The sequence below is a fragment of the Bombina bombina genome, chromosome 5 (genome assembly GCF_027579735.1).
Source record: "Bombina bombina isolate aBomBom1 chromosome 5, aBomBom1.pri, whole genome shotgun sequence".
Lineage (NCBI taxonomy): Eukaryota > Metazoa > Chordata > Amphibia > Anura > Bombinatoridae > Bombina > Bombina bombina.
Genome location: NC_069503.1, coordinates 927,474,942 through 927,494,865, shown reverse-complemented (window position 1 = coordinate 927,494,865; position 19,924 = coordinate 927,474,942). Strand labels below are relative to the sequence as shown.

Here is a 19,924-nt window from a genome sequence, read left to right as displayed (position 1 = left end):
CAAATGAGGGGTGATTTCATAGAGATATTTCAAAGTTTATTAGAAAGAGATATACATGCATTAGCTAAAAAAGTCACCACTAAAAGTGGATGCAAAGAAACAAGACATAACCTTACTAGAAAGGAATTATATATCTTGAGGAAATTACAGAATAATAAACAATTAATAATCCAGAATGCTGCCAAGGGAGGTTATATAGTAGTGCAGAACAGGTCTCAACATGTAGAAGAAGCCAACAGGCAGCTAAGGGACAATAGGACATATAAGAGACTAACATTTAATCCAACAAAAGATGTTGTCTCTGAGTTTGATAGGTTTCTAGAATCGTATGTGAAACAGGGAGTTATTACAGTTAAAAAATCTAACACACTTAAAGTTCACTCTCCAGGGGTCCTGGTCTTTAAACATTTACCTAAAATTCATAAATCCCTAGTTTCACCCCCGTCCAATCATTTCTGGTTATGGGACCCTGGGAGAGAAACTGGGATCACTTATTGACAATATTCTGCAACCTATTGTTAAAATTACCCCAGCCTACTTAAGGGATACAAAACATCTACTCAGACTTCTTGACACAGTATCTGTAGAAGAGGGCGACATATTGCTCACAATAGATGTCACCTTGCTGTATTCTTGCATTCCTCATGATCAAGGTCTAAGGGCCTTGGAATTTATGCTGACACTATATACTGATTATGATGATTTGTATATAAAGTTTGTGTGTTTTTACTTTGCCACAATTTCTTCACATTTGAAGGGGTATATTATGTGCAAAATCAGGGCACCGCTATGGGTGCAAAATTTGCCCCATCATACACAAATTTATATCTAACTTGCTATGAGTAGGAGAAAATATTTCACAGCTCCAATCCATATAAATCTAACATTAAATTATTGACAATTTAATAATTGTTTGGAAGGGAATTCTAGTGAGGTATCAAAATATTGTTGATTACTTAAATCATAACGACAAGAATTTGGAGTTTACACATACAGTATCACTAGATAAAACTACTTTCCTAGATGTCAATATAGCTTTAAACCATGATACTACCAAAATAAGTACAGAAACATTTAGGAAACCTACGTCAGGTAATACAATTTTGAGAGCAGATTCTAATCATCCAGAGCATCTCAAAAGAGCTATTCCAAAAGGACAGTATATGAGACTTAGACGCAATTGTAGTGACATTGAAACATACAGGGATCAAGCCAATATTTGGCTAGATGTCTCAGCATTAGAGGTAATGACAAAAACTTAAATCATGCTTACCTGATAATTTTATTTTCTTCAGATGGAAAGAGTCCACAGCTGCATTCATTACTTTTGGGAATTCAGAACCTGGCCACCAGGAGGAGGCAAAGACACCCCAGCCAAGGGCTTAAATACTCCTCCCACTCCATCCCCTAGTCATTCTGAAAAGGAACATGGAACAGGGTGAAAAGGTGCCAGAAGAACAAAAATAACAGACGCCCCACAGAGCTGTGGACTCTTTCTATCTGAAGAAAAGAAAATGATAAGGGAAGCATAATTTAAGTTTTTCTTCATAAATAGAAAGAGTCCACAGCTGCATTAATTCCTTTTGGGAAAGCAATACCAAAGCTATAGAGGACACTGAATGCAAAAACGGGAGGGTACAAGAGGTGGCCCATTTTGAGGGCACCAGGCCTAAAAAAAACCCCTACCCAACAAAATCTTGCTTCGCCAAGGACACTGACCTGCAGATAGTCCACAGCCTTGCTAGAGACCGCAGGAACTAGACTAAACTGAGTCAACAGCCTCCAAGAGACACCGTCCCCAGCAGTCGGTCTCCAAACAACATGCCCCTTACTAAAGAAAGGGAACAAACTACTGTATTCTTCCATAAAGAAGAAAAGGCATGGAGAAAACATGATTGTACTTGTAAAGCACAGCTAATCCCTCAAGGGACTCAGGGCACTGCTCATTTTATCAACCTCGAAAGGCTGAGTAGACCTAGCCGCGGATCCAACTTGCAACCCTCGATTTGCTACAGTGCAGAGTAGCCACAGTGCATTAGTATGCTGAGCTAGCTTCCCGCTAGCATAAGGAACTTCCAGAAAAAAAACAACTAAAAAGGACACAACGAGTCCTAAATAAAAACACAGAGCAAAAACCTGAGAAACTGGGTCAGGCTAACAGAGACCCAAGCCAGTCTCATAGAAACAAGGTGAGGCAATGCCCAGACCCCAGAAATACAGAAACCACTGGATAAGGCTGGGAGTCTGAAACAGAGAGAGGATCTTCCTTTAACACAGTGCAACCGCACTCTAGGAGCAACTGAAGACGAAGGTCCCCAAGTCGCAAAAGGGTATCTCAGAATACCGAAATATTCAGAATAAAACCTTGTGCAGCAAGCTCAGATAGGTCTAACACACAACACCTGAAGCAAAAACACTGCATGATCCAGTCATCTAAAAATGACTCTGAAACGTAAATACTTGCAGGGCAAGCAGAAAGCAGCTGAAGATAGGATCCTTCAGATTGCTAAGTATCCACTAACCAGTGGATAACGTTGCGGCCTATCTAAGAGACGCCAGTCCTTCTCACAAATCTTGAATATTGAGAAAGGAGAAACCTCAAAAAGGCTTACTGTACCTCAAATGTTCCAAGGTCAAAATAGCAGAGCAACAGATCTCAGATCCTGCTCCAACACCAGACCAGCCCAAGCAACAGACATGTCTGATAGACGGGGGGGCAGAAAGACCCCAACCCCAAGCCCTAAGGGAATGGAAAGAAAAAGGGGGGACTCACCCACCCCAACAGAGCTTGGGTTCCAACCCAATCCGCTCCTCCAAAATAGGACCTGGAACGGAGAAAAGTGCAATAGATCCATAGGAAGGCCATAGGAAGGCCTGTCACAACTCTCTACATAGAGAAATCAATTTCCAACAGGTGGAACAGAACTGACAGAGCAGCAGATGCTGCCCCTTACAGAAATAAGCCACCTGATTCAACCTCCTACACACAGGGCAGGGCAGAGACCCTCCAGAGAGAGGAAACCCCAACTCATAAGGAAGATAAACTATCCCCTCCAAAGGGAAGGGCACAGATAAGAACAGTGTACATGTTCACAAGACATGAAGCCCTAGTATTTCCCTACTAAAGGACAAAGTTCTAGCATAGGTCTCTTCCCTTCTGGAACAGAATGCTACACTCCTACATGATGCTGATGAGTTCATTTCTGCTTTGTCTTCTGTGTTTGGGACTTCTGGCCGTACATCTGCTGCGGAATATTCGCTCCTGGATCTCCGCCAATGCAATAAAACGGTTGCACAATTTGCCATCGAGTTATGCACCTTGGCACTGGAAACCACTTGGGATGGCAGTGCTCTCAAGGCAGCCTTTAGGAGGGGTCTCCATAAACACATCAAAGATGAACTCACTTATCATGATATTCCTTCTTCTTTGGATGATTTTATAGCACTTTGTATCAATCTGGACTCTCGCTTTCAGGAAAGGCAAGCTGAGAGAGATAGAACTAGGAGGGTCCTTCCCTCCCATCCTCCTGTTCGCCCCGTGTTTCGGCAGTAACCGCTACCCAAGTACCTTCTACTCCAGTTACCTCAGTAGAGGAACCCATGGATCTCTCCTCCTTCAAACCTTCAGAGTCTGAAAGACAGAGAAGGAGACTGAGACTATGTTTTTATTGTGGATCTAACACCCACCAACTGAAGGACTGTGACATTCGACCATGAAAAGCCAATGCTTAAGGGATAACGCTGGGGTACCTCTAAGCATGGTCTCAACAAAACTCCCTCACTCCTCTTGAATCCTGGTACCTGTTACCCTTACCTTCCTTCAGAATACTGTCCACACTCATTCATAGCACTTCATTGATTCAGGGGCAGTTGGAAACTTCCTGGATCACCGTTTTATGATTCAAGCTGGTTTGCCTCTTCTGCAGAAAAGACATTGCCTCAAAATAACCACCCTGGGTGGCACCCCCCTTGGTTAAGGCGTGATCCATTTTGAGTCAGAACCCCTGACCCTGACTGTGGTAATCCTCCACTCTGAACAGTTGCAGTTTGAGGTAATTCATTTCACAGCACAGCCTGTCATGCTTGGTCTTCCTTGGCTTCGGTTACACAATCCACATTTTGACTGGGATGAGGGACAACTGGCCTCCTGGGGTACTTCCTGTTTCCACTCCTGCCTTGCTAAAGTCATTCCTCTGCCCCGCATTCCCATAGCCAGTATACAGACTCCTTCTAACCTTCCTTCAGTATACACGGACTTTGCGGATGTGTTCGAGAAAAGAGCAGCCAACGTGCTGCCACCCCACCGTCCTTATGACTGCAAGATCGACCTCTTTTCCAGAGCCCCAATTCCTAAAGGGAGGACTTATACTCTCTCCAAGGCTGAAACCAAATTCATAGAGGAGTACATCCAGGAGAACCTAGCTAAAGGGTTCATTTGCTCTTCCTCCTCTCCTGCTGGGGCTGGCTTCTTTTTTGTCAGTAAGAAGGACTCAGAACCTGCATTGACTACAGGGCCTTGAATAACATAACCATCAAGAATTGCTATCCTATACCATTGATCACCGAACTGTATGACTCACTCCAGGATGCTCGCTTTTTCACCAAATTGGACATACGTGGGGCATACAATCTGATTCGCATCTTTCCAGGCCACAAATGGAAGACCACCTTTAACACAAGATCAGGGCATTATGAATACCTTGTAATGTTCTTTGGGCTGTGTAACGCCCCTGCAGTATTCCAGGCATTTGTCAACAATACCTTCCGTGACCTCCTCAACCGCACTGTCATTGTTTATCTGGATGATATCCTTGTTTTCTCTTCCACTTTAGAGGAGCATCATAGGCACGTGAGACAAGTGCTTCTTCGCCTCAGAGAGAATTCCTTGGTAGCCAAGCTAGAAAAGTGTGCGTTTGATCAGGAGCAAATCCAATTCCTTGGTTATGTCATCTCGAAGGAGGGTTTTGCCATGGATCCTGCTAAACTCACCGCAATACTGGAATGGCCTCAACCTACCTCTTTTAAGGAATTGCAGAGGTTCTTGGGATTCTCCAATTATTACCGCAAGTTCATAAAGAACTTGTCTCAAACAGTAGCTCCTCTCACTGAAATGACAAAACGAAACAAAGACTGTAAACATTGGCCTCCTGAGGCCATAAAGGCCTTCTCTTGTCTGAAAAAGGCTTTTTGTTTAGCTCCTGTGCTTCGCCATCCTGATCCTGTTCACTTTAGAGGTTGATGCCTCCGAGATAGGGGCTGGAGCAGTTCTTACCCAGAGGGACCGCTTGACTTCCAAGTCACACCCTGTAGCTTTTTTTTTAAACGAACTCACCACACATTGGCAACATATTCCCTCTCAGTTGTGTTCAGCTGTCTCTAGATATAAGAAGTTTGCTGATCGTCATAGGGCTTCTGTACGTGCCATCCCAGTGGGTGAACGTGTTTGGATCTCCACTTGACACAATCGTCTACGTTAACCCTGTCACAAATTGGGGCCTAGATTTATCGCCCTTACAAGGTCCTGAAAAGACTGTCTCCTGTTGCCTACAAAGTGGCCTTTCCAAAAACCCTACGCATACATCCAGTCTTCCACATCTCACTACTTAAACCGTACATCAAGAACAGATATACCCGGCTCCGAGCTCCTCCTCCTCCGCTCTTGGTTCGTTGTGACCCTAAATATGAAGTAGCTAAGATTCTGGACTCCAGATACAGGTGCAGACAACTTCAGTATTTAACGCTTATTCTGCTGGACTGTTTAACTGTTGCCAAACCCTGCCTGCCTGACTATTCAAGTGGTTTATCCTTGGACTGCTTTACTGTTGCCAAACCCTGCCTGCCTGCCTGCCTGACCATTCTAGTGGTGTGCCCTTAGATTGCTTTACTGTTGCCAAACCCTGCCTGCCTGACTATTCTAGTGATTCATCCTTGGACTGCTCCACTGTTACCGCTGGGGACTGTCCTGCCTGTGGTAAATGCCGGCCTCCTCATCTCATTAACTTTCTCTGCTCTGGGTCTGGGATATTCCCTATCATTCTGGCTTGACACCAGGATAACAAGACTACTGGCCGAGTTCGGTCTGATAGAGGAGTATCCCACGAGCATTACAGAAACCATGTTAAACTTGTATATGATTAGTATATTTTTCTTTTGTCAAAAATCTAACTTAATTAATAAATTACATAAATAAAAACAGACAACAACCAAAAAAAACTCACTCACTTATATCTTAGGATTTTAAGCTATACATAAATATATTTAAAAATAGATGGATATGCATACATATACCAAGATATTTACCGGGCTTAAAGAGATACCAAAAATGGGCCGGCTCCTAAGCTTTACATTCCTGCTTTTTAAATAAAGATAGCAAGAGAGATACCTTTAAATAACAAAAATAAAAACTCAACATAATAAATAATAAAAACTTACATAATAATCATAATGGCATTATATACTAATAAAAAGATTTGAAGCCATACAAAGAGATGTTATAACAATATACCTACCATTTGCATCTACCACAGCTTTTTCTGATGGATGACTTTCTTGTGGTACCTCATCTACTCCCTGAACCAGGTTTTCGCCCTGTAATCTAAAATAAATTAACACTTAATAAGGGCTATCAGAACCTTGATAAACCAGAGTACAACTTTGTGCAACACACCCATCATTATTTTTTTCACTTTATATCACAACATAAAACTCGTCCAAAGTACATATTTGGCAACATTTTCCTGACACTTTTGTATTAAAGGGTTTTGAACTGATATAGAGAATAATCTTTGCAATGATTTTCAGCTATGCATTATTTTCTGATTTGAAACTCAATTAAGTTGAATTATCAATTATCAAAACCTCTAGTCTCCATTTTCAAAAACATTTCAATAACTGCTGCCTTCAAAGGTATAACAAAACCTTTTGAGTTTGTAAAGGGGCAGCTTGTGTTGACAACCAGTTATTCAAAATATAGTGAAAACCTAAGAGGAATGTTTCCAGGTCTTTCACTTTGCTACACCCTTGGCATACTTTATTATTATTATTATTATTATTATTATTATTATTATTATTATCGGTTATTTGTAGAGCGCCAACAGATTTCCAGCTACTTTTGAAATATTCTTTTGATATGACTCCAGAAAAGCTTAATTTGTTGTAATGCAATGAATTAAAAATGAAAAAACAATGAACTAAATAGTATATACTGTATGTGCGTTGCTTTACAATTAACAAAAATATTTCAAGATTAGATGTTATAATTAAAATATATAGTGTGTAAAAATGTTTTTGAACTATCTAGATAAACCAACTTCTATGCCTTTAAATTTACACTTAGACATCCACTAAGTCTATATCAAGACATGCCTTTAAATTTACACTTAGACATCCACTAAGTCTATATCAAGACATAATATTTAACCCTTTCAGGACCGGGAATTTCAGAGAAAAACATGCCTCAAGTACAAGAGAATATTTAGCATTTTTGCTATCACTCTATTTAAACAAAAATATAGCCATGGTTTTTTTGTATATTTACTTTTCAAAACGATATATATATATATATATATATATATATATATATATATATATATATAGAGAGAGAGAGAGAGAGAGAGATAGAGAGAGAGAGATATATAGAGAGATATATATTAGTAGACAACCCAAGGTATTGATCCAGGCCAATTTTGTTATATTTCATGGCAACATTTCGCCTCCAAATGTCATCATATAAAAAAAAAAAAAAAAAAAAAAAAAAAAATTGTTAACTTTTCCACAAACTTTGGGTTTTTCATTGGAATTATTAACATACCACTTGTGCAGTCATAACAAAAAAGGTTGGTAATTTGAATGCCCACTAATTGCAGCTGACCACCACACATATGAAATACCCGACAGCGAAGGGATTAATTAGTTAGCTGGCAAGAGTAATAGTATTCTAGTGTAAAGATTACCCTCCCACCTGACACCTTCCTGATCCTTACCTGATTCCTCCCAAACAGCCCCCCCATACACTTTTCACCACCATCTTAGGTCCTGGCTTTTTTTAATATTAATTTTATTTTGTTTCTGCAGTGTAGGATCCCCCCCCTTACCTTCCCGCCTCCCTGAGCCCTCCTAAATGGCTCTCTAAAACTATCCCCTCCCAATGGTCTCCACCATCTTGGGTACTGGAAGCTGTCTGCCAGTACCCAGTTAATATACAGTTATGCGAAAAAAGAAAGTACACCATTTTTTTTTTATTCTATGATCAGGACATAATAACAATCATCTGGTCCTTAGCAGGTTTTAAAATTAGGTAAATACAACCTCAGATGAACAACAACACATGACATATTACAATGTGTCATTATTTATTTAACAAAAATAAAGCCAAAATTGAGAAGACGTGTGAAAAACTAAGTAAACCTTATGATTCAATAGCTTGCAGAACCACATTTAGCACACAATAACTTGAAGTTTTCTGTATGACTTTATCAGTCTCTCACATCATTGTGGAACAATTTTTACAATGTTGCTTCAGTTCATTGAGGTTTGAGTGCCTTAGTTTATGCACAACTCTCTTAAGGTCACTACACAGCATTTCAATTGGGTTGAGGTCTGGACTTTGACTGGGCCATTGCAACACCTTGATTCTTTTCTTTTTCAGCCATTCTGTTGTAGATTTGTTGGTGTGCTTGTGATCAGTGTCTTGTTGCATTACCCAATTTTGGGCCAAGCTTTGTCTATAAGACAGATGGCCTCACATTTGACTCTAGAATACTTTGGTATACAGAGGAGTTCATGGTTGACTCAATGACTGCAAAGTGCCCAGATCCTGTGGCTGCAAAACAAGCCCAAATCATCACACCTCTACCACCATGCTTGACAGTTGGTATGAGGTGTTTCTGCTTTTTATACTGTGTTTGGTTTTCATCAAATGTGGCACTGTGCATTATGGGAAAACATCTCCACTTTGGTCTCGTCTGTCCAAAGGACATTGTTTCAGAAGTCTTGTGGTTTGTTCAGATGCAACTTTGCAAACCTAAGCCGTGCTGCCATGTTCTTTTTAGAGAGAAGAGGCTTTCTCCTTGCAGCCCTTCCATACAAACCATACTTGTTTAGTCTTTTTCTAATTGTACTGTCATGAACTTTAACATTTAAAGGGGCAGTATAGACCAATTTTCAATGAACTGCATGTAATAGACACTACTATAAAGAATAATATGCACAGATACTGATATAAAAATACAGTATAAAACCTTTTAAAAACTTACTTAGAAGCTCCAAACTTAGTACTGTTGATGAGATTAGCCTGGGACAGGACAGGCCTGGGAAAGGGGCTAATAGCAGAACCCCCTTCTCTGCATAAGAAAAGACCCATTATACAAACACAAGCAGTCTGAATTCTGTATAGATCAGTATACATCTAAAACATTGGGGCTTGATTAGGAGTCTGAAAATCAGCACAATGTTATTTAAAAATAAGCAAAACTAAACATTTTTACAAAAACATCTCCAGGTGGGATATATAAATGGATCGTCTACAAAATATTTATGCAAAGAAAAATCTAGTGTATAATGTCCTTTTAGCATGCTGAGGCCTGTAGTCTGAGATGTAACTGGTTTTTTGCAATTTCTCTGAGCATTGCACGGTCTGACATTGGAGAGAATTTGCTGGGACGTCCACTCCTGGGAAGATTGGCAACTGTCTTGAATGTTTTTTACTTGTGAATAATCTTTCTCACTGTTTAAAAATGGCCTTATAACCCTTCCCAGATTGATGGGCAGCAACCATTGTTTCTCTAAGATCATTGCTGATGTCTTTCCTCCTTGGCATTGTGTTAACACACACCTCAACGCTCCAGACCAGCATCTGCTAAAAGTTTGGCTTTTGTAGAGGTGGTCACACTTCCTGATGATCAATTAATCAAGGCCATTTGATTAGCAGCACCTGGTTACTACTTAGCTTCTTAATTCCTATAGAAGAAGTAAGGGTATACTAGTTTTTCCACACATGCCTTCTCCATTGTAGCTTTATTTGTGTTAAATAAATCATGACACGGTGTAAAATGTCATGTTGTTCTTCATCTGAGGTTGTAGTTACCTAATTTTAAGACCTGCTATGGACTAGATGATTCTTATTATGTCCAAAACCACAGAATTCAAAGAGGGTGTACTTTCTTAGATACTCTTACCTTACCAAGTAGACAGATATATAAAGAGAAGACACTGTTCCTCTCAATGGTTATAATTATGACATAGAAATATATATTGAAAGCATGGTTAATCCCTGATATACCAAATGTGAAGAAAATAAGTCAAGCCCTGATTTCGCCATTCATTTTAGAGTTTTTTTGATACACTTAGTGATAAAGAGTTAAAAAAATAGTAAAAAAAATGGGATGCTTTTATAAAAGATCTAGATGGAACACAACAAAAACAAATGTTTAGGCCTTTGATTAATGTTAGACTGAATAAGATAAGCTGGGAACCAGATTTTGAGTTAACTCAGCTCTTTACTAAAAATACTGGGTAACTATTTTCTTCACTGGCTTTTAAGGATAGGACAACCCTAACGGATGTCTTAAAAAACTACAACTGATAAAGATCCCCTAGTTTTGAAGTTAATTAAGTTAATTAAAATCTTCAGTATATGTTGTAAGGGAACTAATGCATTCTGACTGATGTCTTGAATTAAAGATATGATGACAAATTAGATAAGAGGTTCTATTAGATTGATACTATTCATAAGGGAAAAGCCAAATACTGAAAATTGATACTGTATTAGTCAAAAAGTGAATGGTTCAACCTCTTAAACAGTACTTTTTATAATATTTTAGAATTAATATACAATATACAATATAAAGACAGCTGTACCATATTGTATACACTGTATGTAAACCTATTACAATGTACAGTATATAAAGTCTTTTTTTTTTTTGACAACTTAATGTAAATGGAAATGTTAAAGAAATATTTTTGAATAAAATTTAAAAAAAAAGAGAAAAAAGGGTTTACTAGTTTTTCACACATGGCTTCTCCATTTTAGATTTATTTATTTTTGTTAAATAAATCATGACACGGTGTAATATGTCATGTTGTTCTTCTTCTGAGGTTATATTTACCTAATTTTAAGACCTGCTAAGGACCAGATGATTCTAATTATGTCCAGATAAGTAAAACCATATAATTCAAAGAGGGTGTACTTTCTTTTTCCCATGACTGTATGTATTTATATTGTGTGTATATATATATATATATATATATATATATATATATATATATATATATATATATATATATATATATATAGTCCAAGTAAGGGATACGCACTCATGGGCCCCAGGCTGGGGTAAGTATACACCAGGGTGCTGAGTCAAATAGTAGAAACTCCAGAGCAGGGTGGATAAAAATCAATGATTTAAAAAAAAAAAAAATCTGATTTTTTTTATTTAAATCGGATTTTTTTTATTTAAATCGGATTTTTTTAAATAAAATGCTTTTTGAGGGAAATATATTACCATCCAAAGGTTATTCTATCATAAAATAAAGATTCATTTTTAATTATGTAGAATAAGGCTGTATATGTTTAATTTTTTTTTGGTAAATAAATTCCATTAATCCATTCACAATGTCATGCTCTTCCAGAGGTTTTTGTTAGATTATTGGGCAGTTTCTCTGCCTACAAGATATTATCACAGATGCTTGGTTTACTTTTGCAGTTCTCAAAACTGAATTTGACTCAGCAGAGATCACATGCCTCTTCTTCACAGCAAAAATGTTATAACATGAACAGAGTTGAGAAAAATACCTTAATCCTAACTTCTACAAACCTATGAATACAGAATCAACCCCTTCAGTGCTAAGTTTCAAGAAGTTCGGTCAATAGAATAGAAACAATATTTTTCTGATTGTTTGGAGTGGAATAGATCTGCACAAGAAGAAAGTGAAACTAAGTGTGAGGAGGAAGGGGCAAGCAGAACTACAAAGTGAAAGTGAAACTTTATGAGCACAATACTGCACAGCCACAGACAGACAAGTCTTTGGATCTTTTTGTGTGTATGACCTGAGGTTTATCACATTCTTTCCTTGGAGGAAAAAACCTATAATGGCAGCAGGCCGTAAAAGAGACCCAGTTTGGCAATATTTTAATGAAGTTCCTTTACCTATCAGTAAGGCAGGCATGCGTGCAAAGTGCAAAAACTGCAACAAAGAAATGCAAAGCCTGGTGGCCCGAATGAGGCAACATCATGAGAAGAAGATGACCAAAGAAACACATTTGAACAGGCAGGATCTTCAGGTTGGTAAACATTTTTATTGAATCATATTTCTAAAGACTGCCTTGAACTGTCATGTTTGAGCAAAATTATATTTCTTATTATTACTGCATGTTACTGTCATTTGGTACAGTTATGAAAAAAAGCAAATATTCCTTTTGGGGCAGTGCTGTGTACAATAAGCAGAAATTGTATAAAAAATAAAATAACAGCATTGACTTTTTTGTTTAGCGGAATTCATGGATTCTGGAAACTATCCACCTTCAAGATCACCATCCTCCTGTTCTTCAGTTTCAGAGTTATCCATCCAGGATAGTGCTTCATTAGCATCATCATCATCAGACACCCACAGCCACATATCACTATCACCTAAAAGAAAGAAAAAAAAACCTTCCCTCCTGGAATCACCATAGATAAGTTTGTGATAAAAACTAGCAGATTAGAAAAAGAGTTAATTGATTAAAAAATTGCCCAGTTTGTTGATGCAACAAACTCTTCTTTCCGTCTGACTGAGAACCCACATTTCATTAATATGGTTCAGTCACTGAGACCAGGATACAGTCCACCCAGGAGAGCAGATGTTGCAGGGAAACTGCTGGATAAAGTGTATGACAGAGAAATGGAGCAATGTGCAACAACTCTGGAGGGTAGAATTGTTAACCTAAGTATTGATGGGTGGAGTAATGTCCACAATGATCCTATTGTATGTGCTTGTATATCAACAGAAGAAGGGAAAGTCTTCCTTGCACAAACAATTGATACGTCAGGAAATGCACACACAGCAGAATACTTACAAGAAGTGGCAGTAAAAGCTATAATAACGGGAACAACAATTCAAATGTCTAGTACGCAGTTTGGTCACAGACAATGCTGCAAATGTATCCAAGATGAGAAGAAATTTAGAAGAGCAGGAAGGGAATTCAAAGCTAATAACATATGGTTGCAGTGCTCATTTGCTGCACCACTTAGCCAAAGACTTAAGTGTTCCAGAAATAAAGACTAATGTTGTTGAAATTGCTAAATACTTCAATAACAATCATTTTGCTGCAGCAGCTCTGAAAAGGATGGGTGGAACCAAGCTAACGCTCCCACAAGAACTGGCATATTCTAAAGACAGTTTGTAAAGAAAATCAAGATAAAATAGATGGCACTGTCATGGCCAAAATCCTCAACATTGGGCTTAAGAGAAATGTTGAACATATGCTGAGCATCCTGAAACCCATCTCTGAAGATTTAAACAAAATACAGAAAAATAGCTGTTTTATTGCTGATGCTGTTGAAATTTGGAAGGAACTGAGTGAACACTTAAAAACAAAATTTCAAGTTCAACTACACATGGACAGAATTAAATTACAAGCATTAAAAAAATGAATGGGACAAGCACTGTCTACAGCTAATTTTTTGGCAAATATTGTCAATATCAAGTATCAGGGTCAAAACTTAAGTGCTGAGGAAGAGGAGTTAGCTATGACATGGGTATCCAGCAATCATCCATCTGCAATGCCAACTTTAATAAACTTCAAAGCTAAGGGGGAACCATTCAAGAAATATATGTTTGCTGAAGATATTTTAAAGAAAGTCACACCAGTGAACTGGTGGAAATCACTTAAGAACTTGGATTTAGAGACTGTTCAAGTAATGATTTCACTTTTAACAGCAGTAGCTTCTTCTGCAGGCGTTGAAAGAACATTCTCTTCCTTTGGACTCATTCATTCTAAATTGAGAAATCGTTTGGGACCCGATAAAGCAGGAAAGCTTGTTTTTCTTTTCCAGATAATGAACAAAGAAGAAGCTGAAAATGACGAGTGAGCTACAGAGGACAGTATTTAAGTTTTTCATGTGTAGGCTGGGCTGACAGTCTAAGGCCTAGATTTGGAGTTTGGCGGTAGCCGTGAAAACCAGCGTTAGAGGCTCCTAACGCTGGTTTTAGGCTACCTCCGGTATTTGGAGTCATTCAAAAAAGGGTCTAACGCTCACTTTTCAGCCGCGACTTTTACATACCGCAGATCCCCATATGTCAATTGCGTATCCTATCTTTTCAATGGGATTTTTCTAACTCCGGTATTTAGGGTCGTGTCTGAAGTGAGCGTTAGAATTCTAATGACAAAACTCCAGCCGCAGAAAAAAGTCAGTAGTTAAGAGCTTTCTGGGCTAACGCCGGTTCATAAAGCTCTTAACTACTGTACTCTAAAGTACACTAACACCCATAAACTACCTATGTACCCCTAAACCGAGGTCCCCCCACATCGCCGCCACTCAATTAAATTTTTTTAACCCCTAATCTGCCGACCGCCACCTACGTTATACTTATGTACCCATAATCTGCTGCCCCTAACACCGCCGACCCCTATATTATATTTATTAACCCCTAATCTGCCCCCCTCAACGTCGCCTCCACCTGCCTACACTAATTAACCCCTAATCTGCCGACCGGACCGCACCGCTATTATAATAAAGTTATTAACCCCTAATCCGCCTCACTAACCCTATAATAAATAGTATTAACCCCTAATCTGCCCTCCCTAACATCGCCGACACCTAACTTCAAACATTAACCCCTAATCTGCCGACCGGAGCTCACCGCTATTCTAATAAATGTATTAACCCCTAAAGCTAAGTCTAACCCTAACACTAACACCCCCCTAAGTTAAATATAATTTAAAACTAACGAAATTAAATAAACTCTTATTAAATAAATTATTCCTATTTAAAGCTAAATACTTACCTGTAAAATAAATCCTAATATAGCTACAATATAAATTATAATTATATTATAGCTATTTTAGGATTTATATTTATTTTACAGGTAACTTTGTATTTATTTTAACCAGGTACAATAGCTATTAAATAGTTAAGAACTATTTAATAGCTACCTAGTTAAAATAATTACAAAATTACCTGTAAAATAAATCCTAACCTAAGTTACAATTAAACCTAACACGACACTATCAATAAATAAATTAAATAAAATACCTACAATTACCTACAATTAAACCTAACACTACACTATCAATAAATTAATTAAATACAATACCTACAAATAACTACAATGAAATAAACTAACTAAAGTACAAAAAATAAAAAAATATTTACAAACATAAGAAAAATATTACAACAATTTTAAACTAATTACACCTACTCTAAGCCCCCTAATAAAATAACAAAGCCCCCCAAAATAAAAAAAATGCCCTACCCTATTCTAAATTACTAAAGTTCAAAGCTCTTTTACCTTACCAGCCCTGAACAGGGCCCTTTGCGGGGCATGCCTCAAGAAGTTCAGCTCTTTTGCCTGTAAAAAAAAACATGCAATACACCCCCCCAACATTACAACCCACCACCCACATACCCCTAATCTAACCCAAACCCCCCTTAAATAAACCTAACACTAAGCCCCTGAAGATCTTCCTACCTTATCTTCACCATACCAGGTTCACCGATCGATCCAGAAGAGCTCCTCCGATGTCCTGATCCAAGCCCAAGCGGGGGGCTGAAGAGGTCCATGATCCGGCTGAAGTCATCATCCAAGCGGGAGCTGAAGAGGTCCATGATCCGGCTGAAGTCTTCATCCAAGCGGGAGCTGAAGAGGTCCATGATCCGGATGAAGTCTTCTATCAACGGCATCTTCAATCTTCTTTCTTCGGGAGCCATCATCTTCCATCCGACACGGAACATCCTCTTCTCCCGACGCCTACTAGCCGAATGACGGTTCCTTTAAATGACGTCATCCAAGATGGCGTCCCTCGAATTCCGATTGGCTGATAGGATTCTATCAGCCAATCGGAATTAAGGTAGGAATATTCTGATTGGCTGCTGGAATCAGCCAATCAGATTGAGCTCGCATTCTATTGGTTGTTCCGATCAGCCAATAGAATGCGAGCTCAATCTGATTGGCTGATTGGATCAGCCAATCGGATTGAACTTGATTCTGATTGGCTGATTCCATCAGTCAATCAGAATTTTCCTACCTTAACTCCGATTGGCTGATAGAATCCTATCAGCCAATCGGAATTCGAGGGACGCCATCTTAGATGACGTCATTTAAAGGAACCGTCATTCGTCGTTCAGTTGTCGGCCAGGATGGATGTTCCGCGTCAGAGGTCTTCAGGATGCTGCCGCTCCGCTCCGGATGGATGACGATAGAAGATGCCTCTTGGATGAAGACTTCAATCGGATGGAAGACCTCTTCTGCCCCGCTTGGATGAAGACTTCTACCGGATGGAGGACCTCTTCTTGCTCCGCTTGGATGAAGAATTTGGCTCGGCTGGGTGAAGACGACTCAAGGTAGGGAGACCTTCAGGGGCTTAGTGTTAGGTTTATTTAAGGGGGGTTTGGGTTAGATTAGGGGTATGTGGGTGGTGGGTTGTAATGTTGGGGGGGTATTGTATGTTTTATTTTACAGGCAAAAGAGCTGAACTTCTTGGGGCATGCCCCGCAAAGGGCCCTGTTCAGGGCTGGTAAGGTAAAAGAGCTTTGAACTTTAGTAATTTAGAATAGGGTAGGGCATTTTTTTATTTTGGGGGGCTTTGTTATTTTATTAGGGGGCTTAGAGTAGGTGTAATTAGTTTAAAATTGTTGTAATATATTTCTAATGTTTGTAAATATTTTTTTTTATTTTTTGTAACTTAGTTCTTTTTTATTTTTTGTACTTAGTAGTTAGTTTATTTCATTGTATTTATTTGTAGGAATTTTATTTAATTTATTTATTGATAGTGTAGTGTTAGGTATAATTGTAGGTAATTGTAGGTATTTTATTTAATTAATTTATTGATAGTGTAGTGTTAGATTTAATTGTAACTTAGGTTAGGATTTATTTTACAGGTAAATTTGTAATTATTTTAACTATTTTAGCTATTAAATAGTTCTTAACTATTTAATAGCTATTGTACCTGGTTAAAATAATTACAAAAGTTACCTGTAAAATAAATATTAATCCTAAAATAGCTATAATATAATTATAATTTATATTGTAGCTATATTAGGATTTATTTTACAGGTAAGTATTTAGCTTTAAATAGGAATAATTTATTTAATAAGAGTTAATTAATTTCGTTAGATTAAAATTATATTTAATTTAGGGGGGTGTTAGTGTTAGGGTTAGACTTAGCTTTAGGGGTTAATACATTTATTAGAATAGCGGTGAGCTCCAGTCGGCAGATTAGGGGTTAATGTTTGAAGTTAGGTGTCAGCGATGTTAGGGAGGGCAGATTAGGGGTTAATACTATTTATTATAGGGTTAGTGAGGCGGATTAGGGGTTAATAACTTTATTATAGTAGCGCTCAGGTCCGGTCGGCAGATTAGGGGTTAATAAGTGTAGGCAGGTGGAGGCGACGTTGTGGGGGGCAGATTAGGGGTTAATAAATATAATATAGGGGTCGGCGGTGTTAGGGGCAGCAGATTAGGGGTACATAGGGATAATGTAAGTAGCGGCGGTTTACGGAGCGGCAGATTAGGGGTTAAAAATAATATACAGGGGTCAGCGATAGCGGGGCGGCAGAATAGGGGTTAATAAGTGTAAGGTTAGGGGTGTTTAGACTCGGGGTACATGTTAGAGTGTTAGGTGCAGATGTAGGAAGTGTTTCCCCATAGGAAACAATGGGGCTGCGTTAGGAGCTGAACGCGGCTTTTTTGCAGGTGTTAGGTTTTTTTTCAGCTCAAACAGCCCCATTGTTTCCTATGGGGGAATCGTGCACAAGCACGTTTTTGAGGCTGGCCGCGTCCGTAAGCAACTCTGGTATCGAGAGTTGAAGTTGCGTTAAATATGCTCTACGCTCCTTTTTTGGAGCCTAACGCAGCCTTTCTGTGAACTCTCAATACCAGAGTTATTTAAAAGGTGTGGCCAGAAAAAAGCCAGCGTTAGCTACGCGGGTCGTTACCGACAAAACTCTAAATCTAGCCATATGTTTCTTAAAATATATATATTTTGTTTAGCCAAATTAGTTAAACATGGATGTTTGTTTAAGCAAATAACATATGCTGTAATGTTATTGTTTCAGTTGAATAAATCTATTTAAATTGCTATTATTAAGGTAATGATTATTTTCTCCTTCCTAAGTACAACAGAAAAGTTGTCCAAATATGAATTATATTGATTAACCTATTAAACTGGGGATAAAAAAAACTAATATGAAAAGTTGTTATTCTAAAAATCTTCATCTACTTGCATATTAAAGTTATACCAGCAAGAATTAGTCTTTATGTAGAAAACTATGATTTAAATCAAGCCTTACTGACTAGTGATTTAAATGGTGATATAAATCGTGAATTAAATCAGTTTGATTTAAATCAAATCCACCCTGCTCCAGAGCAAAGACAGCACTCACTGGATTTGAATAAAAAATAACTTTTATTGAAAAAGTTTAAGAACAAAGTCCCATGACGTTTCGGTGCCCACTGGTACCTTTGTCAAATGGTATCACCCAGCTTGAGAACAGTTGAAAAGTCCTGACATCCGGAGAAAACATGGCTAATTAACATATTCAAAGCTGTGCATGTCGCTGTCACAGCTCCTAAGTGTAAGTGCTGCTTGTAGGGGAAAAGTTTTTAAAAATGCAACTGCTTGTGTACAAAGACAATCAGCACTGCAATAGTACTGCACACGGTAGAGAAATAAAGAAACACAGCGATTTCACAGTATATACTGGGCTATGCAGATCCATCGTTGAGGATGAGAAGTATTTATTATGCATTGTCAAAATCCATATTAGAGAAATAAACTTGCTTCAACAAGACCCAGTGTTAGAAAAATGGAAAAACCACCAGATACAGGCAGGGAACATCCCAGTGTAGAAGTGCAACGGGACTAGCCAATAAATGGCCCAAAGTCCATCTTGCTATTGAGACCCTTTGGTTCCACTGTGTCCAAGGTGTAGATCCACTTGGATTCAATCTTTAGCAACTTTCTCCCCCGGTCACTCCCTCTTATCATTGGAGGCACATGATCAATGAACTTGGTTTTCAAACTGGAGATGTGATGTTTACAAAGTGCAAAATGCGGTTGTTCAGATGTACCATTTTTAATGGCCTCCCTGATGGCATGCCGATGGTTAGCCATCCTCTCCTTGAAGGTGGTGGTAGTTGTTCCTATATAGCATAGGGAACAGGGGCAAATAAGCAGATAGATCACATGGGTGCTGCTGCATGACAGCCTGTGTCGGATTTTGAACCTCCTGTTGGTGTGGGGATGCTGAAAAGTATCACCTGTCAGCATTCCATTACAGGTAATACAGTCCCCACACTTGAAGCATCCCAACCTCGTAGGTTTGAGCCAGGTGTCCTGATATGAGCCACTAGGGTCTGTTTTAACCAGAATGTCCCGAATATTTTGTGCTCTGTGATACACCATCCGTGGTGGTCCTTTCTTCCACTGCTTGTCCGTTCGTATTATGTCCCATCTATCACTGACAGCTTCATGTAGTTGTTTATGTGCTGGAGTATAAGTTGTAATGAAGTTCAAATTAGAGTCCTCATTTGTCTGTGGTGGTTTATTCCTACTGAGTATTGTCATTTGAGTTTCTCTTGCTAATTTAAGCCTCGCCTTGTCTATATCAGTAGACAAATATCCTCTTGTCAGAAGCTTATTGCACATTGTGTCAAGTTACTGTTGGAGTATTTTGGGTTCCGAGTTATTCCGCACCACCCTAGTGAGTTGCAAGAAGACAATCCCCAT

General features: G+C 38.6%; 1 protein-coding gene across 1 annotated transcript in view; it reads right to left on the bottom strand.

The window, feature by feature from the left end:
• The window catches only part of C5H8orf34 (chromosome 5 C8orf34 homolog), a 603,345-nt gene that overhangs the window by 229,396 nt on the left and 354,025 nt on the right, over positions 1 to 19,924 (bottom strand). Inside the window, exon 9 of the mRNA XM_053715893.1 lies at positions 6,510 to 6,595. Within this exon, the coding sequence (XP_053571868.1) occupies positions 6,510 to 6,595 (86 nt within the window). The remainder of the gene's footprint in view (positions 1 to 6,509; positions 6,596 to 19,924) is intronic.